Here is a 27,368-nt window from a genome sequence, read left to right on the forward strand (position 1 = left end):
TGTCGCAGTCGGACTGGCGCAGGCGCAGGGATTGGCCAACAGGAGGGAGGGGGATCATTATTGAGCAGGGAAGTGGAATTCAGCGCGTGTGCTATGCTAGACATCGGTTCTCTCTATTTGGCAGCGGAGGGGGAGGGGTGGGCTAGGCCGTGGAGTCGCGTTTGTCTGGTCCCTACAAACGAAGACTGACTGAGACCGGGCAGAGCGGGAGGTGAAATAAGCCACTCAGCTATTCCTAACTTGACAACATAAAAGGTAAGCGGCGTAAAATGCCGACACCGCCGCTTTATTTTCTGCCACGGCGATCCACCTTACAAGCACATTTTTAGATGCGTGGAATTATGCGGTAAAATGGAGAAATGAGGATTGTAAATGTGCTTGTTTTCATTTGAAACCATGCCTTGCGTTTGACAAGCAGAACCCTTCTTTGTTCAGTTGCGCCGCGCTTCTAAATGTTTTTTATTTTTTGCTGCGGGGTTTGTGGCTAACTAAATAGGCTAGTAATACTGGAGCAATATGGCTGACATTGACGTCGCTGGCTCTGTAGCTAGCATGTTGTGCCTATTGCTGTTGCAGGCGGGAGTATTTATTTCGCATTTAAACAAATCGTGTCAGTATCCTCTGCTCATTTAGTGTTATTACATGTGTGGCCAACTTGTTCCTATTTTTGTGTAGGTGAGCATCATTGGGGTAAGTTTGACGATATGCGGGTAGTTTGGTGTATGGATTTTTACCTCACTGAAAGAAAATAAGCTTGCTCCAATTTTCTCCAAACCGTAGACAAATTGCACTGTAAAACACGTAGTGGAACAGTGGAACAAAAGTTGATGCTATACGCGAATTAGTAGCTGGGTTCTTTGATACGTTTGTGTTAATGCATGTCGTTGTAATGAAAATGCGCTGTTTTCATCCAATTTCGCCAGTCTGCCTGAAACCTATTTTTCAAACTGGTTTTCTGCTGCATTGTTGAATGCTGTCGTCATTTTTTGTAGTAAAAGATCTTTTTTTTCTGTCAAGGCGATAGAGCTCACTGTAATGAAATAGAAAACAATACATACATTATAAGCATACGGCCAAATCATAGAAAACGTGTACGCTGATTTAATTATCCTGAGTAAATCTGTGTGTGTGTGTGTGTGTGTGTGTGTGTGTGTGTGTGGAGGGGGTGTGCTGTTAGTTATTTTGAAATTCGTGAGATTTTAACAAGCACCTCTGCAGGATACATTGTACAGTTCAGGGTTTGGGGAATATTAGCTGCCATTGTCTTTGCAGTTAAAGCTACCCTTATAATATATATTTATGTTCATTCTGCAGTATTTTCTGGAATAGATTTTACCAGTGCACATTATTTCACATTTGATGATAAATGGATGTAATCAGTAATAGTAATAACAGTAGTGATTATTGGTGTTGTCACTGATGATAACAATAGTAATAAATATCATAAAGAATACTTTTTACTATTAAAACATTGTTCAACAAATGATAGGGATTTCGTTTTTTTATTTGCTGAATTTAGCAGGGAAAAAAATTAGAAATACTGACTTTTTTCTGCAGTTGACTGCATAAGGTTTAGTTCTCTCTTCGTCACTTGCACACACCTGTACAGATTTTTATTTGGCACTTAATTCACTTATATCACTATCTTTCAAAAAATGTTGGAAGCATCCAACAAAACTGTTTGTTACAATTTTACAAAATGAGAATGAAGGCCTGTATGTTGGGCTTTTGAAATAATGCCATTTGATAACAGGGTGGAGAAAAGGTCCTCTGAAGCCACAACAGCTTGTTATTTTGATGGTTAACTTACAATATGGCAAATGGAAAAAATATATATATATAACTGGAGGTAGCATATGTATAGAAAACTAACAAGAAATCCTTTTAGCAAAATAAACACATTTTTTTTGCTTTTATTAAAAAGGGGAAGTTAGATACCAGGCCTTTACTGCCGCTTACAAAAATATCTTCTATACTATAACAATCCAACTTATCATTTTCACAACATTATTTTGCCTTATTTTAATAAATTCTGAAGTAGCAGGGAGGGGTTCTTCATTTTTTTCACCTGCCACTAGGGGTAAAAAAAAGAGAAATTTTCCGTGAAGAATCGTGATTCATGAGTGCCAGCGTGTTTGTGCCAGATCAAGCTTTTTTTTAAGCACACCTGGCCTAAGGAAGCATTTGAGCTTTATTAAATAATTCTCTTAATAGTCCTAATGCTGGTTATGGCATGTAGAACAAAGTAATTTTAGTCTTGCTTGATTTTTATGTAAGTGTAACTAGCCTGCATGTTTAATAGTTCTGTGAAAATTGATACACAGTCCACTTACCAGCAATTTTGATCCAAAAACATAGAATAGTGCAGGCAAATTGTCTGATATGTAATCATTTCATTTTTCTCAAATGATACTGACTAAAACCCATGAAACAAGCAAAGCTAAATAATTCTGAAGGAATGTGCATGCCCTTTTGTTCTAGCTATTTTTGGTCTGTAATTATGACTAATAAACAAATCCTTGTGTTAAGTACAGTTAACCCTACAGATGTGTTTCTCTTGGTCCTGTTGCACCATCAATTAATGGTGGTTTTTGTTCCCATTGGTCTTGTATAAGTTAATTAGCATTTACTGAGCTTTTGATGAAATTGCCTGATTCCAGTTGTGAGGAGGTAATATGAAGTTTTTTGTAGTGGTGATGAGCTTTTGGGCAGTGGAATAAAAATGTTATTCTGGATGTCAAATTGCCAACATTATTAGATCAGTTATTAAGAAGCTTTACATTATTAATAAGTTAAACATTGTTGTAATGCTGTCCCAAACGATTATTCTTTAAACGATTAATCTGGTGTTTGTTTGTTTTCAATTATTCAACTAATCGAACAACTAATTTTTTGATTGATCTGATGATAGATTTATTGATAAGCAATTATTTTCAAGTTAGTCATTTAATACAACAATTCACCCCCTCCCACACACACACACACAATCTGAAATTCTCATTAACATTTCAATTTATTAAAATATTTGTTAAACATTAGAGCATTATTAACAAAAGTGCTTTTAACAAACACTAGCAAAGGTAGCTTATAGTTAAGCTTACTTCAGTGAGCAAGGAACGATTTAGGCTACAGTGTGTAAGAGTAGTCGTAAACGATAATTTGTCTCACTCTTACATGGCAGAATAAGTAAACAGAAAATATAAAACGGCTGAAACAGCGTCATTAACATCAGCTACAGTAGAGGTGCAGGAAAGGTGTCATGACTGAAGTATTCCCAAACTTTGGAAGACCACGTGCGAGCCTTTTTTGCTGCGTGTTTCCCCAGAGGCTCCGGAGCTCTGCTGGTAGACGCAGCCATGCTGCCTCATGCGCATGGGGGCAGGGCGGGGTGGGGCAGGCGGCAAATTTCCTTTTTGCAGGGTGGTAGGAGATGTCTCATTAATATTTTTAAGAGAAGTGCTACATGATTGACCAGTGCATGCCTTGCAAAATAGTGGGGCATTGCTCTCACTGGCGATATTAGACAAAACTATATCGGAATTCTGTCTATAATTGATATAGTTTTAATGCTGCCAGCAGTGAAACAACTAGCCAGCTTATTAGCAGAATAACTTGTATTGTAAATGAAAACCATGCCGCAGGTCCAATAAATAAAATATTGTAGCTCTCGAGTGGCGAAGAGATCATCAAGTGGACAGTAAAGTTCAGTTATTAGCAGAGTGTTTTATCGCGCGATTCGGAAAAGGACAGCGTTAATATGCTCCAGAGGGGATAAAGTATTTTCCCTTACAATACATTTAGCTTATCACGTAGTGCATTGCAGTTACAAAACATTTACTTAGTTTTGCACAACGCGTCGACACAAAAATTCCACGTCAACACATTTTTATAATCGACATCGTCGATTATGTCGAATAATCGTCCTAGCCCTACAATGTTGTAAAAGCCCTGCAGTTTTTTGGTGGCATTTTTGTAATGTAAATCAGGGGTAGGCAGTCTTATCCAGAAAGGACCGTTATCTATGCAGGACTTCGCTGCAACTCCCTAATTACATTACTAATTAGAGGACTGATTGGCTGAAGAGTCCTCACACCTGGGTTTGAACAGCTGACCTAAAGGTTATCCCAAAAACCTGTATGCACACCATCCCTTTGCAGATAAGATTGTCCACCCTTGATATAACTACAGTAGTACCTCGACCCATGAACAGTCCTGTTCACGAACAAATCGGGTTACGAACCAGATGTTTGAAATTTTTTGTACCGGTTTGCGAACCGTGTTTCAGGCTGCGAACACACAAACATCCCCCAAGAGGGTCCATTGAAAGCGCCCCAATGAACCACTCGAAACTTAAAGCCCAAGAACGGTTGTGGAATGTATAAATATACTTGTTGTAGATGTACAGTATGTCTTTATTGTATCTCTTTAGAGGTCAAATATCTGAAAAAAGGAAGAAAAAAAAAATAGAGCGAGAGAGAGAATGTTATGTTACAGCGGTACCTTTCAATGATAAACATGTTTGTGGTGGTTTTTAACAGTTACATATCTATACATAAAATTACAATACATAATTAATAACTAAGTAACTCATAATTAAATGTTATATTCTCCATTCACACATAGTGGAAACTGTGTATTGTTTGTTTACAGTACAAAGAAGTTCATCGCCATACAACGTGTGGCATCACAAAATGTACATAATTTTAGGCATATGAACACAATTTGCAGTATAATAAAAAAAAAAAACACACACATTTTCGAAATAACTCTTGTTTTTGTCTTAGTCTTTTAATGTTAATTGTTTAGTTTTTGGGGGGGGGGATATTTTGTGATTCTTTTCCGTGTTTTGGCGTCTTTCAAGCGATCAGCGTGCCAACAAGCGTATGCTCAGTTGTGTATTGGTCCACCTTCCATAAACGTATGTTCTCTCGTTCCCTTTTTTGCTCTTTAAGGTTATTTTAATTTAAGCCTTTATTCTTGGTCAAAAATAAAATGAATTCTGAAGTGATTCTGAAGTTTGAATGAATTATTTGTATTTACATTATTTTACATGGGAAAAATTGATTCGGGTCACGAAGTGAGTCCTCGAACGAATTAAGTTCGTGAGCTGAGGTATGACCGTACTGGCAAGAAGGAACCTACCTGTAATTGTACTATTATTATTTATATATTGCTTCATTTCTATCTGTGTTTTCTGGAGTCACAAGTGAAGTGAACACTGGTATTGATAGGTTGTAAATCATTTTCTAAAAAGCTGCTTTACAATGTTTGATATACAATGTACAGTTATAACTGTGTCCACATACTGTATTTAACTGTACTTAATGGTGGGTTGTAGTCAGAGGTGGAAATTTCAGGTCCAGAAAATACAAATCCAGACCATGATTTAGCTTCACCCAACCAGTTTCGCATAAAGAGTCACAGTTACAGAGTACTCCACTTGTTGGTTGAAGCTAAATCACGGTCTGGATTTGTACTTTCTGTATCTGAAATTTCCACCTCTGGTTGTAGTAAGAGTTGCTGTATTAGAAATTGTGAATCACTAATCTTAATTTGCAAAATAATTGAAATATAAATAGTAAAATAATAGTATTTTGAGCTAAAACCTTTTCAAGCTGTTTTTGGTATTCCAAATGCAGGCGTACATTTATACTCTGTACTCTTTTAGAGGGGGATTATTCCATCAAATTGAAAATCGAACTTAATTTGTCATGCACATAATTTTAGGTATCACAGCATAATTGCCCCGATAAAGAAAAGATAATTAAAGCTTTTTTACCCATTCCTCCCACTGGAATTTAATGTCAAGTACTATCTAATATTTTCATTCAGCAAACATTGTTTTGACTTTCCCACACAAAAAACAAGCCTTTGGAAACAAAAGCAGTGTTTTGTTTTTTTTCCCTCTTTATTTGGCTGCTTAGTAGAATAGATGCGTGAATAACTGACATTCCATCATACATCTTAAGCATCAGATTGTGAATTTCCCTTCACCAAAATTTGTCTTTAATACATTATCTGTTTACTTTTATCTACCTATTGGTTCTTGTGTGTTTAATAATCCAATATTTTAGACAAGTAGGCAAAAAATGCTGAATCCATGAAGGACAGTTCTTGTCCAGAATAGCACCTAATTGTACAAACATGGCGTGCAAAAAATTGATTTCTGGTATCTCTGGATTGTTTGTGTTCTGCAAAATTAAAATTAAAAATGGAAGTTGTCAAAAACTTTATGTTTTGGAATTGTAATGAGCAAAGATAAAACAGAAATTAAGCTAACAGAACAAAACTGAGGTCAGTGTTTATTACTTGCGTTAGTATTGATTTTTATTCTTATAAGCCTCACAGTCACATGATTCTGAGTTTTAGTAATTGGCACTAAAATGTTTAGACAGGTTTTATGGTACCTATTTGGTTGTGCATATGGGCATCATATGTGTGATTTAGGTATAGAAAAGTAAGTTGCAGTGATTGTTTTACTAGCCAGTGTTTTCCAATTGTAAAATACCCACAAATTAGTTTTGCAAATATTTTACATATAGAAAACGTTATAAAAATGTTACTGTATAAAGTTTAACACATTGTGTGAAATATTACACACATTTTTATAGGGGTGGGTGAGAGTTTTCAATATTGCTGAGGGGCCATTTATCTATTTTATCTTTTATGTCAGTCTAATTATGAATGAGAATCAGCCAATTTGTGCCTGTGAAGAAGGTTCCCAGTTGAAGTCCTTATATATTATGATGTGAAGTGTTTCCACACAACTGAGGCTTTCGCTGTTTATTGGAACTCTTACCCGCTATTCGCCGCCTTCCTTCTGCCATATTGCTGAGTAATCAAGAAGGAACATTTTATAAGTTGCATTTTTTTAAATCAAGTAATCAAGTTTAATTGAGTAATTGAGGCAACTCTAGTTGACACTCAGGTATGTTAAATATCTTTCAAAGAGGCCTTCTCTGCTGTGTGAAAACATACCAATTTCATTTGCAGTGCATCTCGTGCTTTGGATTTATGCATTCCATCCATCATAAACTCTGTTTGTATTTGGTGAATTCCAACAATGACTGGTTATGTTGGAGTGTGATTTGTGGACTGCCCACTTGAAACATCTGGTGCTGAACCTGACAGTGAAGTAACTTTGTGAATTAAATCTTGTGATGAACTTAGGTGAGAGTAAAGATTTATGGTGTTGCTATATTTTTATGTATATATTTTTTCCAGCATACCAGGTTATTTTTAGCCTGCTATATTTTTAGTCCTCTGGATTTTTACAAACAAATGCCATTTAACCTGCAACCCTAGTAGGATCATATGTACACTCCATCAATATATAGTAACATCAAGCTACACAGAAAAATGTTTTATTCTCAATAGTACATTAATGAAATGTAAATTATGATACTTAGTCAAGTTATAGGGCCGTACCTCAAAGAACATTAAATATCATTATTTCGTTATTAAATTTATGCAATATGGTCAAATTTAATGATTTAATGTTTACTTGACGGAAGTACTTTAGTTTGCATTCATTTACTGTACCTTACTATCTAACCAGAATCTAATTATTATAATGAGTATGCATTTCTTTGCAGTGGATATTTGTAGAATTTTATTTATTTGTTTGTTTGTTTATTTTTTGGGTTTAAGATACCTCTAATGTTTGAATAATGTTGACTGTTGTTTCGGTCATAGCTGAGTTAAAGTAGCAGATTCTTTTTAAGCACCCCTGTTGTTTTTAGAATTGGTATTAGCTGCAGCCCTACTTTGAAGCAATCGATTATTTTAGTAATCATGTGTTCTATCGATTATTCCATCGATTAATTGTGTAATCAGATAAGAAATACTTTTCTTGTTAAAGAGCAATAGTGACTATTCAAAAGAGAAACAATATTACATACCTCGAATGTTTAGTGACCCAGCATATACAGGCTATATTTAAAAGTCAAGCCACAAATAACCGTAACTGTGCAGACTTTTATTGAATACATCTTCCCTGAACATTAAGAACAGTTTCTCAACAAATTTAACAGTTTACATCTCAAGCACCGGCCCTCTGGCAAGCCAGAAGTTTCTATTTTCACATGGAGCATGCTGAAACTTAATTCAAACAGTTTAGGAACCATTTTCCAATTGGAATAATGTACAAATAATAATATTGTATAATGTTTCATACAGCTGTAATTTCAGACAGCTTAATTTAATATCTTTGTTAAACCCCCTAAATCAGAGGTGGCCAATCTTATCCGCAAAGGGCCAGTGTGTGTGCAGGTTTCTGGGGTAACCTTTAGGTCAGCTGTTCAAACCGTGGTGTGAGGACTCCTCAGCCAATCAGTCCTCTAATTAGTAATATAATTAGGGAGCTGCAGTGAAAACCCGCACACATGGCAGCGCCTTGTGGATAAGATTGGCCACCCCTGCCCTAAATTAAAGCTGAAAATCTGTACTTCCCTCACATCTTGATTGCTTAATTTCAAATCCATTGTGGTGATATACAGAGAGAAAATTACAAAAAATTGCATCAAGTGTCCAAGAGCTTATGGATGTAACTGTACTCCTTGCACTTTAGGGACAAAGACTGAGGATGTGGGTAATAAGGGTAAAATTAATATAGGTCAATATGGACAAAGAGGTTTTTATTTTATTTCAATTATATTCTAAGTAAATCAACTTGAGGTAGACGACATAATGTGGGAAAAAAAAACATTTTTTGTTTGAGTGCAGGTTACAAATGTAGCACTTAAGCGCATGTAAAAATAGACACTTTACTGCATCTCCTTTTTTTTTTGGCAAATAAATTACCATATTTAAACTATTTTGCCATAAATTTGGTAGTAAATTCACACTGAACCATGTGGCCCGAGGAGAGCTGTAAACTGATATTTTAATCAGGTGAATTAACATGGTAACAGTGCAGCTAACTATAATCATGAAGCTGTTGATAACCAGAACAGCTTAACATGTATCATTACCATGCATCAATAGTATCTGAAACTCATCAGTGAAATGGGAACGTTAGCCTCGATAGCTGCTAAGCTACCTTCATAACTGTCAATTCTGATAACCAGTAACAGCTAAATATTGAAAACAAAATTTTTAGTATATTAATGACAGCGAATGTGTGTGTGTATGTATGCGTGTGTGTATATGTGTATGTATATTATCAACATACCATGTAAAGTGCTTGGTAAGCAATGGAAATGAAGGTGATTTTATGCCATGAATGTCAATGTTTGGAACTATTCACTGTCCCGATGACCCAGAAGTTTGCCAGAAATTTTCCACTATTTTTTATGACGGGTCCCTATGAGACTGCCGCCACTCTCTTTTTTTTCTACTGCTCTTCTACACGTAATGCAGCATAAGGACACTGTGCAACAGTAATAATCCTCATGTGAAACACGGTGATCACTTAGCAGTACATAAGCGTATGGATTAAACAAAGCATCGAAGCAAAGAATTTGCATCAAGGATTTTTTTGTAATCGAGTTGCTCGATGAATCGTTGCAGCGCTACTTCAAAGAACTCGACTTGGTTAGCGCGCACAGGTCTTTTTGCTTATGGTTACTCTCTGATGGCTATCATTCCCAGACTGGCTTTGTCTATACGTCTCACAACATGTCCTTGTGTAGCTTACAATTCTTCTTTTGCTAAACTGAACACACTGCAGTTTCACATGAAAAATTCTGCCCATTCTCTTAAGCAGGCATTGCTCAGGCAATGCCTGACACAGTAGAGCAGGATATCTCCAGTTTCCTGCAGAAATTATGGCATTACAAAGGCTGTTGCACAGGCAGTGATTTGGCTAGAATGTCCAACGCTTAACTGAGATTCCTGGCAAATTTAAAGTAACTATTTTTTACAAACTGAACAGTGATTGCAAGATGACTTTTCTGCCAGGTCTTTGTGTTTTCTTGAACACTGGAAATTGCCATTCCTGTCACTCCACTGCTCATTAAGATATGTATATTTTCATCATAAAATGTTTCAGAAATTGTACTGATATTATTTAAATTTTTCTCAGGTTAACATATAATGGTAAAAAGTGATGGAATCATCTGTTAATGCCAAGGTACCTGTAGTCAAGGGTATTTTGTTGACTGATGAAGAAAGAGTAGTACATCTGTTATAATTTAGCATAGTCTTCTTTCTAATTAGGGATATGTTCTTGATTCGTTAAATATCATTAAGTCTAACTTCCTTTAGATGCAGTCATCTAGCTTCTTAAAGGGTGGCAGGAAATTTGCAGCTGTAACAATCCATTATTTATGTGTGTCTTGTATTAATGCTCAGATTCTCAAAAGGCCAATACAGTATTCATGCTTCAAAGAATATTATACACATTTGCTTTGCTGCTAGTGGTTGTAATCCTTAATCAGGTAGCCGGTATAATCAGCTGGATTCAGTCTAGAGAGCTCTGCAGAAATACACGTTTTATATTTATACTTTATAAAGTCATTAATGTGGTGCTGGAGTTGAATAAGTACAACCGTATTTGTTTAGGAGAAATCGCACAATTTATAGTCATGAAAACAGCATGGGGAAAAGGAGCTTGCGAACCAGCTGACTACATAACAATTCAGCTGATGAAGGGGAACGAATAAAACGCATTAAATTTATTACAGCACAGCATTCTCAACTTGGGGAGCAGCAGTAATAATGTACCAGACTTGTTGGTTTATAGTGAGACAAGTGATATAAAATAAATCCATCCTTCTTGCTGCCAGTAGCTTATATTAAACATTGCATGCCTGCTACACCGTCTGTCTGAGACTTCATTTATTCAACAGAACAGGCTGAAACCTCAAGCCCTGACTGAAGGGCATTGCTGATTAGAAATGAGTTTATGTAACTATCTGAATTGTGAGAATATGGTTGGAACCTCGATTCTTAACACTTACCCTGGTCAGTGTTCCCAGGCAGCAAAGGGCACAAGACTGGGGTGCACTCTGTATTTGATGTCTGACCATCACAAGAGAAACACTTAGACTCAGTTATTTGCTTGGGTAATGTAGAGATGCTATTTTGCCTGGTTGCACGTCTATGGACTGCAGTAGGAAACTTGCACGGGAAAAATAAGCTTATTATCCACATCCACCGTTAATGACATCAAAAAAATTAGTCACATATCATGCGTCTCTAACATATTTGTTAAAAATCAAGATGTAAATGTAATCAATATTCAAAGTTAGCAGGACCAGAGCTAAAGACAGAACTGCAAAAATAATAGTGGTTATTGTATTGGATTCTCCGTTGTGGAGAAGGGATTTCGTCAACTCATTCACCTCTTAAAAAAGGTCTCAAAGTACCAGCCTGCAGCTAGAGATTCGGCCCAAGAGACAGTTTTATGTTTTTAATTCAATATTAAACCATACTGTAAAGTGATCTTTCAAAAAACGATATAGCGTCACTCCACTAATCTGTGAGGGCAAGTTCTGCAAGTTTCACCACCGGCAGCCCCCCATTTGGCAAGTGACTCAAAGGTTAGCCAGCTATTGTTACTGATATTGGTAATAGTTAGGGGTGTAAATCACCGCTTTCCTTGCGATATGATATAATATCGATTCCTTGAGCCAACGGTTCGTTTTTTTTTTATATACCTCAGAAATTCCCATGATACGATGTAATACGATTCGATTCGGCTCGATACTGGGGTTAGTAGTCAAAATGATGAAATTTCGCACAATCCTTTACACTTCAATGAATTAAAAAAGGCAAATATAATTAGCATTTTATCATATTTTATTGGGAACTGTATCTAGTGTAGTCAAGTATGTCCCATAAAACAAGCAAAATAAAGTGCAATATGGTAAAAATAAAAAACACTGCATGGACAGACATGTAGAATGAGGAAGATTAACATGACTGACTTCTGCGGTGAAACAAACATGTCGTCTTTGAGGTTTTTTTAAGAATGTGTGCTCTGAGCGTAGCTTCCTATGTCACCTGCCGTACTAAACACACGCTCTGAAGGTACTCTAGCTTGCGAGCTACTTATAAATGACCAAGTCAAAATGATCTGCCTACTATAAAAATGCAAAACATATATTTATGTATAAAAATATTGAGTATTCTTTAATATTATTATTGTTTATTATATTATTGTTTATTATATTATTGTTATTCTTATTATTAATTTCCCTTTGGGATAAAGTATTTTTGAATTGAACTGGGATTTTAGTTCCTTCACCTTTCTGTTTCTCAGCTCGCTTTTCGGAGGGAAGTTAATGTCATCGTTTTTATGAACAGTCTGAAAATGCCGCTCCACATTCCGCTTCTTCGGAATAGCAATGGCAGACTGACGGATGAGGCAAACGCACTTTGAATATGACATTGTGGGGGGAAAAAAATCCTCCTCCTCCCATTTTTGTTTTGATACATTTGTTGAGCAAGTATTTGTAATATGTATTGAGATACTTTTTGATGTATTTGTGCTTATGTGACTGCTGCTCTTGTACTTTTTCCTGTATCTGTGCAATTTTTCTATGGATATTGCAGTGTAGCTAGTAATGCCCACCAGCATCATATACTGTAGGATGGAGCTTGTGGTGTATGTCAGCCATTATTAGGGATTTCATTTAGCATCCTCCTTTTTTGTTAGTGACATGGATATTGCAGTGTAGCAGAAATCTGTGCTTAGATACTCTGCCATTCTTTACAGATGATTCTTTTCAACTCCTATTTGCTGGAAAAGTTATGCTTTTCTACTCTTGAAGATTACCAAAAGTTTTCTGCAAGATTGAGGTCAGGTGACACACTTGACCAGGTGATGGTTTACACTGTTGTTTTTTGCAGTGTGTTTAGGATTATTGTCTTGTTAGAATATTCCTTTCCTGCCAAATATCTTCAGAGTGGGAACCTTTTTCATTCAGTATGTTAGTGTGTAACCTGTTGATTACAAACCATCATTTTGTTCTTTGTTTGCTGACCCCCTTAAATGGTCAGGGTGGTTAAATATTTTCTGAAATAATTTTCCTATGCCTCCCAATGCTTTCGCGTTCCCTCACAATACTTGAGATCCGACTACACTTGCCCACTTGGTGTTTGCTGCAACGTAGCGGCATGGATAAACCTAAACAATATAGACTTCGTATGGGCTGTTAAAATACTGAAATGAATGATTCTGTGTCGCACATTTTTAGGGGCTGGGGTCACAGGTATTCAAATATATTTGAACAAATTGCGTGACATTTGACATTAGGGCTGCAACTAACGACTATTTTGATAGTCGACTAGTCATCGACTATTAAAACGATTAGTCGACTAAGATTATAAATTGCTTAATTATAAAATGGCTCCTATTTAGCTACCAGCTTTTACATTTAGCATGAGATAATTGTTCAACTTGAATGCCACAAAAAAACACATGTAAAATAGGAAAGAACTGTCGTGCGATTGTGCAAATAGCTCCTATTTCGTGTTAAATCTATCTTTTTAGAGATTTCTAAAAAACTAAAGTATAGGACGTAGATTGGCCACACAAAGCCTATACCGATCCGAATTTCTGATGCAATCTTTGTTATAATCAGGGTTGCATCTAACTGGTATGCAAGTAGACATTCACCTTTAAAAGCCATACGTGTGGCAATCCATTGCTGTGACAGTGCAGATGCGTATGTATTTTATGTGCATTTGCGCTGATATGACAAGGAATTATCATGCATTTTAAGCTGTATATGCTAATTCGTACTTCATTTGCAGTATAGAGGTTAAAATGCACGGTAATTTCTTGTCATATCAGCTATTTACAGTATATAGCCTTTGTTTACAAATAAAAAATATTTTTAAAGCAGGCTGAAAAATCCCAAGATCCCAACCCAAAATACGGGAGATTTAGAGCAGCTTCCCACTGCCATTCCTCTGTTAACAGCAAGAAAACAGACTTCAAAACTGCTGTTATTTATTTATTTTTAACGGAGCATAAGCTCTCACAGCACTTGCGACATCGGAGCCACTGTCCTGAATCTTGAGCTTCAGAGTTTTGACTTCTTTATCTATTAAAGCAATGGGTTTTCTCCACTGTTTTCCGACCTTTTTTTAAGCTACTTTTAGTGAATGAAACACTTCATGACACACCACTGACTTCCAAACATAAATACGTTCTATTCCGATCTTTTTTGAAAATATAAAATATACTACTACTAGCATATTATTATGCCCTATTATTGTTATTAATTATTATTATTGGATACGCCAGGCAACAAGAAGCCCGTGCCATTCACCCTTTTGCAGATCTCGTCTTTGTTTTGGGACATTAAAAGCCTTTGAGACTGATGTGGAACTAAATACTGGGGAATTATTTTCTCCTTAATATGAAGTTTGGAATCTTAAACACGCGTCGGGAAATACATAAATCTCATTATTAACCTTCAGTGCACTCAGTTGACGGAATTCCGTCATAGCGACGGAAAACTTTAATCCATGTGTCCCAGACTTTAGAGCGTTTAATACGCGATGATGCCTGATTTGTGGCCGCCATTCTTCTACCTGTCGCTGAAAGCTATTGCGCAAGAGCGAGTCTAACCAGTGTGGTGTATTGGTGCAGTCTGTAAAGCGGTAGTATTGCACAGGTAGAAAGGAAGGAAAACGTCTCACTCCGTTTAAAAATACATCTGGCGACAATTATCGACAATCAAAATCGTCAGCGACTATTTTTATTGTCGATGTTTCTCAATGTCGAATAATCATTGCACCCCTATTTGACATTAGTTCAAGCTTGATTTTTGAAAAAAGTGACAGCCCTAGTGTATACACTAGTGTTCATGTTGCCCTCTATAAAAGTGATTTTCCCTACACCTGCTGAACTTTGCTAGTTTTAATATAACCAGACTACATTGTGGACCTTTATTTCTCTTGTCCTATTAATACACTCCCTTCCATTGGCACTATGAAATCACTATGATGGTCTTGCCCAGGTCCACACCAAACACACTAAATCTCATCAGATTCAAATAAGCTTATCTTTGTTTCATCTGACCAGAGAAGGTGTTTGTCAGTTTCTACTGGCTTCCTTTCATGTTCTTTGACAAGTCTTAATCTTGCAGTTTTGTGCCGATTTCTTAGTAACAGTTTTCTTTTTGGACACGGTCCATTGAAGTTAATGTCATGTAACATTTGGGGTACTGTCTGGCCACTCACTGAGAGGCCAGTTTTTGAAGATAAATCTTATGCTAAGCTGAATGCACTGGTCAATCTGTTTCTCAGTGCTAGATGGTATAAATGGTAGACTGTGCTCTTTGTCATCTTTTGATGATGCCCATTACAGCCTTAGTTTCTGGTAGTATGCCTCTTCTGATGATTAACTAAGCTTAAGTGGATTAATATATCGTTAATTCAGAAATAAGGTACTTATCTCTCAACTTTGTATTGCCCTTTTAAATGTTAGCTGAACTTTTGGTGTTTGGTCAGTATTGTGCACAGCTTGACTTGCATATATCCTGTGGTTTGGCACAAAGTATTTTTGTCTTCATTTGGCACAAAGTATTTCCAGATGCCACTCCAGCTACACTCTTCATCTCTGACTCTTCTTGAGCGTCAGGTTTAGTTAATTGGCAGTGTAACCAAATGAAATTGTGTTTATATTAATAAACACTGGCAGTTTGTGTTGTCATTGCAGAAACAATTTCATAGCCAATTCATGTTTTCCTGGACACGGGGCTCTTGGATTTAAAAAAAAAAAAAAAAAAAGTTAGAACCACTGCTTAACAGATGCCAGTACCCCATGTAAAATCAATATGGAACATTTATACTTGAGTTTGTATAAGAGCAGAGTTGTCCATTTGCACACACCAATGGTTAATCCAGAAAAACATAATGAGGTCTTGTGGTAATGTATTTTTTTCTTCAGTAGCAGGCATACAAAAGTCCAGCACATTAAAACGGAATGATATCCACTGAAGGGAAGACCTTTTATTCTCTGCTTCGTCCTCATTCAATCCCATTTTTAAGCTGAAAGTCATGAAATACATTTCAGAGTATGAATATTTAAGCGGTTACTTTTGGACACTTTCATCTTATACAGTGACAGTCAGTCCTATTGAAATCTGTTTAATTACGAACAGCCACATCTTTCAAGTGCAGCCTAGTTTTATAATAAAACCATGTGGTCCAGCGGCAGCCTACATAAAACTGTCTGGGACATAGGACATAGGGCCGTTTGTGGACAAATGCTCTCAGTCCGTTACCTTGAGTTGTTTCTTCCGCACAACATAGTCAAGGTTGCATTTTTATTTCATGTCTCTGTTTTCCAGGATTCGAACTCCAGCTGTTTTTCAGTTGCAAACCAGCTGATCATCTCGGCGAGAGCATCAGCTTACATGGTGGGGTGAGGACACCAGTGTTTCTTTTACTGCCATCTCCCCTCTGGATTGGGTAGCATAGATATTTTTCACCCTAGTCCGGCAGCTTGGCTGCTCACCTAAATCCAGATGAATGAAGACCCCATTCGGGAAGACAGCGGGCCAGAGATCCAGAGCTGATGCAGGTGAGACCTACATTTTATTTTGTCTTCGTATTTCTGTGCATGCACGCATGTGTAGTTACAGCATTTATTCCAGTGCCACTCTGTTATGTGGATTCTTTTCCATAAATGTTTAAAAATAAAAATGGTAATTATATGTGAAGCATCAGTGAGATGCAGAAAAAAGGACACGGCACTAAAAAGAGTTTGAAGAAAATATTATGAAAATGACTTGTGAAATAATCTTATGGTAGCCAATAATAACGTGATGTACCGTACTTTTCTTCTGCTACTCCAAGTAAAACCTTAGCACCTCTCTGCTGAAAATGACCAATTCTGTAAAGCAGAATTGGCACCACTTTTATTCAGTGTCCTAATCCGAAATTAATTTAGTACCAAAAAATCTAAACGTGTTCTCTGCCTGCGGGGAGGCACGGTACTGGTACCGGACTGGGTGTAGGTAATCTTTGGTGTTTACATGGCAATTAATCTCCAGCCGTTTGCCTACAGGTAACCCAATTAACGAAACCCAGAAAATGCCGGATGTGTTAATTATCTGGTTATGGTTTTCATAGGGTCATTTGGGAGAATGATAGACAAAGGAGGGAAGAATGGGGGTGAGACCTGGGGAAGCAGGACAGACCGATTTTAGTACAGGTTTCATGTTTGCTGTTCTTCTTTGTAATAATGATTTTCGGTAGTTTTACTTGCATTAATGGAGCTTTGATTTTGGGCCCCTCTCACCTCTAAGCAGTCTTCAGTTAAAGCCTGTTCTTTTGCCATTGCATCATGCCTTGTGGCAGAATTCTATCCCACAGCCTGCTACAGTATCCATGTTGACCTTGAATATACATCTGCTGTAGTTTTCACATTGCAAAATCGTATTTTACTTGGAGTCACTTTCAAAGAAATACAAATATATGGTCACTTTTTGGTTTCAGCCAGAGCTTTATAAGCATGGTTGTTGAAGCATTCTTGAAATTTACAGTACCCGAGCCATTGTTCAAACGGTGCTCACTCATCATAAAACATCTCCGTTAATATAATCTGTTTTTGGGTTTTTCCTTATGTAAGAACTAACTAGCAGGAACTATAGCCTCTCCTGAAATTAAGATTAGTCAAAAACAGAATGTCAGGTTGTTAGTTTTAGTCATTCGCATGCATGTCTTTGTGTGATGAGTATTGCTGTAATATATAATGTTCTATTTTCATTGTACAAAATGTGTTTTTTTTTCCCCCCTCTACTGAAATCTTCCTTAATGCTGCTTTGTTGTCCTTTGAATGCTCAAAGACAGAATTTTTGAAATATTGACTGATGCCTCTGAAAGACCTACTTCAGGATGGCATTTTGGTTTTAGATTTTGCATTGTGTTTTGGCCAAACAAGCAGGTACAGTGACTGATTTGTTCTTTATGCTCTTTTAAATTTTAGGGCATGCAGGTGTTTCTGCAGGTATGATGAAGAAGAAAAATTCTCACAAGTAAGTTTAAAAAAAATGCTTTTACACTTATATTTTGTTGGTGTTTTGATAACTAAATAATGGTAGGAATTAATATTTAGCAACAAAATGTTGATACTAGTTCTGAATTACTTTTTGATGTATTGTTGCCTATTCTCTGGTTGGTATTTTCTTTGAGCTATACAACCCAAATGCTTCACTGTTTTCCGCCTTCCTGTTTGCAGGAAGCACAAGAACAATGTTGGCCCCAGTAAGCCAGTGTCCCAGCCCAGACGGAATATTGTGGGCTGCAGGATACAGCACAACTGGAAGGAGGGCACCAGTCCAGCCACTCAGTGGAAAGGGACGGTTCTTGACCAGGTTCCCGTGAACCCCTCCCTTTACTTAATAAAGTATGATGGTTTTGACTGTGTTTACGGGCTGGAGCTTCACAAAGATGAACGGGTGCAAGGTCTTGAAGTTTTACCGGACCGAATCGGTAAGTGAATTTCTTTTGAACTAAAATGGCTCACAAGATATTTTACAAAAACAATTTCAAGCTTGCATTGTCTAAGTCAAAAACAACACAAAGAACCTACCTACATAGCTTCTGTTGGCAGCTCTTCTGTTTTGCATAAGATTTATTCTGGAACTCTGTAGTGGTTTCAAAAGCACAAAAATTGCATTTTGAGTAGAGGATTAAATGTTTGCTGGCATTTTGTTTTTTGTTTTTTTGTCACATTGCATGTGAAATGTTCAAAATAAATTACAATGTTTTTGCGAGTTCCTAGAAAATGCAAAAACATTCAGGAGAATTCGATGTAAATTCAGGAGAATTTATTAAAGTCTGCAAATTATTAAGGCTGTTCCGTGAAACATTTATTATGGCAAGGTGAAAGGGCAAATTCCTATTTGGTAATGTGTTAAACATAGATGTTTTGTACTTTTAAAGTCCTCAAGCCTGTGACCATGTCCTCAGTCTGGAATTCTCAGTATGTTCATATTTTTAGTAGTAGCAGCACTGAAGTGCTTTTTTAAAAGTGACTAGCTTTGACTAGCAATCTGTAAGTAAAATGTGCAGAATTACAACAGTGGCTGGCACTGAGGTAGTTTTTGAGTTTGGATTTTTAGATTATGGTGGAGTAAAAAGAACGAGATACATGGGGGAAAAAAAGCTTATGTATGTGAGTCTGCATTTTAAACGGCATATAGTTACATTAACCTGAAGATACTTGAAGGTGTATATGCATTTCTGTCTGTACATTTTTTTTCCCCTGAATCTTCGGTCATGGAGTAAGGAAACCTGATTACACAGCATCATTTAAAATGGTAATAGCAATGGGGAAATCATAACAGTGAATGCCCTTGGTGTCTTTTTCCATGTTACATTCAAGCAAAGCTGAGTTTATAATTAAGATTTATTATATCTACCTGTTTCTTATAATGGCTAATGTTGGTTAAGAATTGCTAACTAGGCCTAAATGTTACATTTGTATTTAACGCCAGTGAAAATGAATATATGTTTAGGTGTGCATGTGTGTAAATATGATGTTATATCAATTATTTGTTATAATCTTTATCCTTAAAGCAGTAGTCCATGCATACCAATTCAAACGGTTTTAAGAACATTATAAACAAAATCAATCCAGATGGGGGGCAGGCAATTGCCTTAATGCTGAGGACCAAAGTCGGGTTGGGTTGTAGAGGTTGGTAAAGTTTAAAGTTGGTGCTGTTCACCTGAACTAAAATTTGATTAAACTGGGTAGTTACTGAAGGAAGTCCAAATGGTCATAAATATATGCAGCAAAGTTCTGGGTGAATTAGAGGGCTAATATTACCAGTACTTCCACCAGAGAGGAGTCATGGAAGTCTGCTCATAATCATGGCCTTGACTGACAACTAGCATGGTGGCCTCAGGTCTGATCCATTGGGTTTGTAGCAAAGGAATTCCGGCAGTGATGTCACAGATGCTTTTGAGGTTCTCGACATGTCATGCGGACACTACAGACAGACTATTCAGGATGATTAATGAGGCAGAGTAAGGCACATGGTGGCATGTCAAGCATCTCTGTCTTGGACAAGTTGACTAGCTAATGGGGGTCTGACATCCAGGTAAATGGAGCAACATCACATGACTTAATAGTGGTACTGTTGTTTTTAGCTCTGACCAGGTCCACGTTCCAACATTCTAAATAACAGCATGCTTAACAAAGCGTGAGATTGTTAGCAAACTGTGAGGATACCCAAAAGCAGAAGATGTCTATGTGCTCCATTGCATCGATGAGTGCAGAGCCGTGTCAGCTGGTATGCACTTTTATTCCATATTACCAGGCATTATATGATGGAATTATTATATTATTGGACAGAAAATACAGATCCTGATGCCTCAGGATCTTCAATTAGCAATTCCACTTGGAGGAATTCTTAAACACTATGTGAATTTAATGTAACAAACCGTGATTTAGCTAGCTGAGAATGAAGAAGATGGAACTTCTGATTTTCAAAGGTATAAGTAATTTGGTTTACATTGTCTTGCATTTGTCACAGCTGATGAATCAAAGCTAGAATATATTTAGTTGCTAATTAATAATTGTGAAAGAAAATATTGTAAAAGGTTATTTGACTTAAGTTCTGTCTAAAACGTCTCAACTTGACAAAACATTTGCTGTCTATTTCTAATGTATTGCATTTATAGATTTATTAATGAATTAGTACATTTTTTGGTAATTCATTGATTTAAATTAAATTATTATAAAGTTGTATGACCATGCAATCTGGCCTAATTTTCATAGTGACAGCCATTGACAGATCAATAAAAATGTTACAAAATATATTTATTATACAGCCTTCTGATCAAAAAAGTATCTGAAGCTGAAGTTCCTCCTAATTTTGTAATAGGGCGGCACGGCATCGGAAAATTCATATCGCGATATCTGAAATTTTTGTAGTTTGCAATATTAATAGAAGAAAAACAAGCGCTGAAAGTTTCCTCAAACTATTGCTAAATAGAATTCATCATCTAGCAATAGTCTGTCAAATAAGTTGTGGTGTGGCCATGAGTAACAGATCATTTGGAAAAGGAACAATCCTTACAACTGCAAAACTTAAGTTTTGTTTCATATGACTGAGTAAAAATGCTTTAGCGAAACATTGACGATTGCATGTCCAAAATGAATGAATGTGTAGGCCTACTTTGAGACTGCATCTATTAATTCTTCTGATGCATCGTGTAGGCCTACTTTGTAACTTATCTGAAATTATTTAGGCTGCCAGGGAACGTTCAGGGAGGTCCTGACCATCCTCCCCCCCTACATCCTTCTAGATGGCCTTTATCAGTCTGAGTCTTGACCCAGTGCTAGAGACAATGTCCTTGGCCATATCACACATTTCTCACATTGTTTTTTCACAAAGCATCTTTTGTTGCACACAATCTTATCTTACAGCTAGTTCAGTTCCCACAGTCAGGTTAATGAATGCTCAAAAATTATAACTTGGTTATAGTATTCTGTGTACTTGCTTAATTATACATGTTGATTACAAAACACCCTTTTTATAAGTTATGCAGACATTAATCAATTATGTGTAAAACTCTGATCACAGAAGACACTAATAATGTTGATTTAAGTTCTTAACAATTTTGACCAGACTACCTTAAATCAAGCAAGTTATCTGGCTAAGCAAGAAATTTGGCTTTGTGATGCAGGCCTCAGGTGAGAACACAGGTTGCTTGTTGATGAGAGCACTTGCATTCGTCAGCTTTATGCAGAGCTGCTGCTCATTAGTCACTTAATGGCCAGAGTGTAATTAGCAGCTGGGCTGGAATTTGTGTGGTGGAAGCTCTCTTTATTAGCCTGCCTTAGGTTTGCTGTGCCTGGTTTCTTGCAGAAACGGTTCATACTCCTGTTCTCTGGAACTATGTCAATGGTTGTTTTTTTTTCTCAATCCCATATAAAAAGTTGACATGCAAAATAAATTAAACGCATAATGCCTCAATCAGTGGGATGTAAAAGGAAATCTTAATGCTTTTGATATTTAACAGGAACTTTTTTCCTCTCCTCAGTGCATTTTAATATCAGTATAGTTTACCTGCTCAGATTTCCCTCGTAGCTGTATAAAGATACTTTGTGGTCTCTGTGGTCTTTTTGTGAACGCTGTGCTCTTCTGTGTGTGTTGCAGCTTCTTCCCGGATCAGTGATGCCCATCTGGCAGATACCATGATTGGCAAGGCAGTAGAGCACATGTTTGAGACGGAAGATGGGTCCAAGGACGAATGGAGAGGGATGGTTTTAGCACGTGCACCTATTATGAACACATGGTTTTATATCACTTATGAAAAGGATCCCGTTTTATACATGTATCAGCTATTAGATGATTATAAAGAAGGTGACCTCCGGATAATGCCTGATTCAAGTAAGTAAATGTCTGTTGTGGCTTGTTTTTAGCACATTGGTCTTTGTAATTGAAGTTGCTTAAGCCATTGAAATAATATTCAGTTTGTTCCCAATTACTGGAAATTTTGATATGTAATACTCATATGAAATATTTTTTCCAAGAAATCTATCCTTATGTTTAGAAATGGACATTCATATGTGCAGACATAGACAGCTGATGTTGCATGACACCCCCCCCCCCGACCCCCCCCCCCCGCCAGGTTTCCTGCTAGCTTTGTTATAATTGCTAATAAGGGGTCACTAAGTAATTGAACTCAGAACTTTATGATGATTTACGTAACACTACCTCTCTTATTATTCATTTGCACTTCCCTGAATTAACATGCCATCTTCGCAGTTAGAATTCCCAACAGGTAGTTTCAGTTTTGTCATGATCATCCTGTTCTTGTAGATGATTCTCCTCCTGCTGAACGCGAGCCAGGAGAGGTGGTGGACAGCTTGGTGGGCAAACAGGTGGAGTACGCAAAAGAAGACGGCTCCAAAAGAACTGGCATGGTTATCCATCAGGTTGAGGCCAAACCATCAGTGTATTTCATCAAGTTTGATGACGACTTCCACATCTACGTCTATGATTTGGTAAAAACGTCCTAGGTGTGTTGCTCAGAGAGTGGTGGAAAACAAGCGTGTTATCTACAGACCTTTGGCAAATCTTCTGAACGCTTCTCTTGACAACCTGAGGCAAGATGGATATTTCCTTTGCAGGCTCTCACTGAAGCCCATGGTTTCCTGGGAGCTCTTGAACCTCGCAAAAAAAAAAAAAAAAAAACGCATTTCTGTTTATTATTTCCACAAGAAGGGACATCTCTGCACAGCCTGACATCGTTAAAGACTTGTTGCAAGAATTAACAGGAGGATGCAAACGTAAATTCTGCCCCACTCTGAAGCTGAATCTTTAGGATAGGTCACCACTTTCACCGGCAAGAAAAATGATTTATAAAATTAAATGGTAATGCACACTGCATTGAATGAGTTGTTTTCATTTGAAAATCTGGCATCAGAACATAAATATCCAGTAAAAACATATTGAAATCGAAACATCGGTAAAAACATATTAACATTAATGCACTTGAATGGCAAAACAGGGAAGGGCATTTTTTTTTGTAAAAACACATGATTTCTTCAGACAGTACTAAACGTCATGTGGCAAGCCTTAAATAGAAAACAGTTTTGGGGAAACTTGTCAGTTTTGATCTTGAATATATGAGAAGTTAATTCTGTTGTAGTTTCCTTCGGTTCAATGCAAATTTTGTTTGCTTGCTTAAGGAAAAGAATTTAATATTCATTCTGCTTCTTTGCAGTTGCATCTTAAGAGTTAAGTACGTTCCATGGATAAAAGCAAGATATTTGACAAACTACATTTCTATGTTTAATTTAATTTTAAACACCAACACCGACTGTAGCTTTTTTTGACTGAATTGTGGGATTTCTTCCATAGCCATTGTGCTCCCACTTTGTTTCAAGTTCGAACAACATTGTTCATTTTTGTTCAACAGTTAATATTTTAGGTCTTGCTGTTTGGAAATGAGAGATTCTGTTATTGTTTGGTCCACGTTTCTGTGCTATATCATCCCAAAGTGTTAATTTATTAAATTTGCATCAGGTGCTTACCCTGCCCCAGCAAGTGTAAGCATTTTTTGTATAAAATACCACTTAAAACACATTTTATACAATTCATATAATTTCATAATGGACACGTGTCATACACGAATGACACAAAAATATTTCAACATATAAACAATTGCCAGTGTTTTGTTAAATACACCCTTTTCCTTCCAGAATATGCAGCAAAAGATACTGGTTGTCATGAGATAGTAACAGGCCAATGACACCTTTTTGGAAGATTTTAAAATTCTGTTCTGTTAAGAATTGCCATGTTACTTGGCTGAGCCTACAAGCACGTGCCTCATTTAAACTGTTGAAAGATACTCAATGTTAGAATACTCAAATGGAATTTCTGTGCTTTCAACCACAGCTACATTTACTGCATCCAAGACGGGCAAAAAGGCTTTTCGTAGGAATCTTAGAGAGGTTTCTGGAGTAATGTAAAGCACTAAAGACCAGAGTATAAATGTTATTCATTATGTTAATGGACAGTGTTTTCTGTGAATTCAACCTCTGCACACCTCATTAATATCCTGCTTTTCCTCAGTGATGAAAAAGTAGTGTTTTATATAAAGTTAAACCTGAGCCTCTGGTGATGGTCATACTGAGAATATTCTTGAACAGGTGAGCTGTCAATAGTTTTGGACAACAGCATCTGCACATGACTCCTTAGAGCATGGATCTGCATCCCTGCATAACTAAATAAAACGGGTGGCCATGCTATATCATCAGCACCCGCACCGAGGAAAAGCAATAGCCAATCATTTTTTAAAATGTTTTTAAAAGGGAAGAAAAATGCGTGCTTGTGTTCAAGTACCCATGGCTTAATTTTAACAAAAAATAGTACCCATCTTCTCGAGGTTCAGGTTTCCAAGCTTACAGTATGCACACCTTTATGTAACCCTGTAACTAAGTATAATCCTCTCATCACATAAGGGTTATGTCTTACTCCAAACTGTTTTGGGGCTTTTGAACATGCAAGACGCATCCAGAAAAGAAATGTGTAAGATATATTGGCCTTTGAAATTTACCTACTGTAGTATTGTACTGTGTTTGATGTCAGTTCCATGTCAGATGTTTTGGGGAAGTCTTTCTTTTCGTTATTTTATTTAATTTTTTTTTTGCATGAGTAGAAATTAAATAATGTAAGTTAGTGTAAGTTGCATGTAAATCACTTTCCTTTCGTATGGTTTTTCTCCTAAAGTTTTTTTTTTTTTTTTTTTTTTTTTTTTTTTAAACATGTTCTTTTTGTATATTAATTGTGAAGTTCATTTTATTTTGCTTTGCTTTTTTATTATCGCTGTTTAGGAACAAAGGCACTGGTATAAACTCACATGGCAGGGTACCAGTGTTATGCAGCATTTGAGGGATCATATATCTTACAAAAAATACTTTAAGTGTGGGTTTGAGTGGGGAGGGGGTCCTTGGATGACAGACAAATCAATTTTATGTCCTACGCGTGCCATAACTTTAAGGTATGTCTAAGAAAAACAGCCTTACATTATTGGGGGGAGTTATCTGTGAGTGAGGTTGTGTGCTTGTGTGTGAATGTGTGTATAGTAGCCATTGTAGTTCCATATCAATAAATTATGTACATTTTTTTTCTTGGAAGGAGATTTTTTTTTAATGCAATATGGTCCCTTTGAGATGCTGTCAGTCGTTTCTTTTGTATAATACAGTGCAATTTGATGGTTACTGATTACATGTATAGTCAAAGGGTCTTCATGTTTTCTTGTGTCTAGGTAAATGGCTTCTATTTGACTGCTTGTTTTCGGAACAATGTAGATAGTTCATTGTTTGCATTTAGAGGTATAAACACTTAAAACGTTACTTAATTCTGTAAGTAATTTTTATAATTATGTAAGTCTATACCTTATAACATTAAAAAAATAAAAACTTAATGTGAACTTGCTGTACTATGTTATATTTTTGAGGTGCATAAACTCATCGGATTAAAGAAATTCTAGTGTAGTACAATACGATAGTGTGTTGGCTATATCAAATCAAGGAGCAAAAAAAAGAGCTGTTACACAATTGCTTCAGGGACAGGGTCCCAAATATCTGAACATCAAATACGTGCAATTAAATGTTTAATCAAAAACTGTGTATTTATGTATACATATAAAGACAAAATGATGGTTTGTCCTACAAGCTTTTAAAAAATGTGTATGTGATTGCCCTTCTGAATTCTGGGAAACGTACTACCAGTTAAGAGTCAAAAAGGACATGGACGGGCACAAATAACTAAATATGATACTCCAAAACACAGAATACGCTGAGTTCATGAAGATCTGTAGCTAGGCAACCGTAATGCTTTTACCTTAACTCGCGGATTAAAAATTATTCATCATTCTCGCTGCGCAAAGCGTTTGTGTAACATCCATGATCCTCTCCAACTATCAGCAAAACGACTCTTACTTTTTATCTGTAGAACAAGAAGCTTGGGCGAAAATGCATTCTAAAGTACTTTAAAACTAGCAGTTACAAAACGGGAAGGCTTCTATTACATTAAAACCTTTCGCACAATGGCAGAAATCGGGGGCGGAATGGTGAAGAGCAGCACCGAGAGATTTCCCAGCAGGCCGGTGTTCTGACGAGTTGAGCTACCTATCGAGACGTACTATCGAGCCTTTCTGTGCATGTGCAGTTCCACCGTTTTAGGATTAGGGTTGGGTTTTAGGGGTTAGGGTTATGGTTAAGGTAAGGGATTTGGGGGGGTTAGGGTTAGGGCTATCGATTACGGTACTACGGTAGCCTAACTCGACAAAGTAGCTCAACTACAACTCGACAGAACACCGGTAACATTTCCGGGCCGGTCGAGCTGCCCTGAACAGTCTAAAAAAATGCGAAATCTTAGGTTAAAAACGATTATATTAATATCGACCGCGACCATCTGCGTCCACGGATAAATGCAGCATGATCACAAAATTCCGGACGTAGAACCGTCCGCGCTTTCCGCACTGGGTGAGGGACGTCATTTAAGCCACCAAGGCCCAGCTATTCAAAAGTAATCCAATGGGATTTCCGATAACGGATTGGATTGAATCTTGAAAACGAGTTGTTTAAAGGGAAAAGAGGGATTCTGAAATCAGATCAGATCACCTAATCCAATCTCGGTTTGTGTTTGAATTGGGATACATTTGATCCAAAAAATCAGGATAATCCTGATTCCAAAACAAGGGTGGATTCAATGGTGGATTTCTGGCACAAAATTAAATAAAACTTGTAAATTGATCACAAAAGCAGTGTTTGCTGATGATATATTTATATTTTGTACAATTGTTGAACTAGGACAGTGGCAGTGAAAATAAAATAGGAAGACATGAAGCCTTTCGTTATAGTCAAGGGAAGAAAAATCCCTGTGAGATCTGTACTCAAGCAATATCTCAAAGCTCAAAACAAAAAGCTCTACTATACA

The 27,368-nt window shown here is 36.9% G+C and overlaps 1 protein-coding gene across 3 annotated transcripts; it reads left to right on the forward strand.

Moving 5' to 3' along the window:
• Nucleotides 1–75: 75 nt before the first annotated feature.
• On the forward strand, nucleotides 76–25,857 carry LOC111849859 (spindlin-Z). Of its 3 annotated transcripts, none has more exons than XM_023823126.2 (7): nucleotides 76–255; nucleotides 16,251–16,324; nucleotides 16,397–16,483; nucleotides 17,891–17,939; nucleotides 18,143–18,396; nucleotides 22,074–22,307; nucleotides 22,740–25,857. In XM_023823126.2, exons 3-7 carry the CDS (start codon nucleotides 16,432–16,434, stop codon nucleotides 22,937–22,939), a joined length of 789 nt encoding a protein of 262 aa, XP_023678894.1. In that variant the 5' UTR covers nucleotides 76–255; nucleotides 16,251–16,324; nucleotides 16,397–16,431; the 3' UTR covers nucleotides 22,940–25,857. The 3 variants fall into 3 exon arrangements, with proteins under 3 accessions (XP_023678894.1, XP_023678893.1, XP_023678895.1); XM_023823125.2 differs by having other exon boundaries at nucleotides 16,251–16,319; XM_023823127.2 differs by lacking the exon at nucleotides 76–255 and adding an exon at nucleotides 510–690 and having other exon boundaries at nucleotides 16,251–16,319.
• The last annotated feature ends 1,511 nt before the right edge of the window (nucleotides 25,858–27,368 follow it).

This window comes from Paramormyrops kingsleyae, chromosome 7, assembly GCF_048594095.1.
Source record: "Paramormyrops kingsleyae isolate MSU_618 chromosome 7, PKINGS_0.4, whole genome shotgun sequence".
NCBI classification, from domain to species: domain Eukaryota; kingdom Metazoa; phylum Chordata; class Actinopteri; order Osteoglossiformes; family Mormyridae; genus Paramormyrops; species Paramormyrops kingsleyae.

Bases quoted from the DNA above. Each gene is read 5' to 3' on its own strand.
- LOC111849859 (XM_023823126.2), top strand. From the start codon at position 16,432: ATGAAGACCCCATTCGGGAAGACAGCGGGCCAGAGATCCAGAGCTGAT. The intron at 18,397-22,073 runs GTAAGTGAATTT...TGTGTGTTGCAG, and splicing joins AGTTTTACCGGACCGAATCG to CTTCTTCCCGGATCAGTGAT. The intron at 22,308-22,739 runs GTAAGTAAATGT...CTGTTCTTGTAG, and splicing joins CCGGATAATGCCTGATTCAA to ATGATTCTCCTCCTGCTGAA.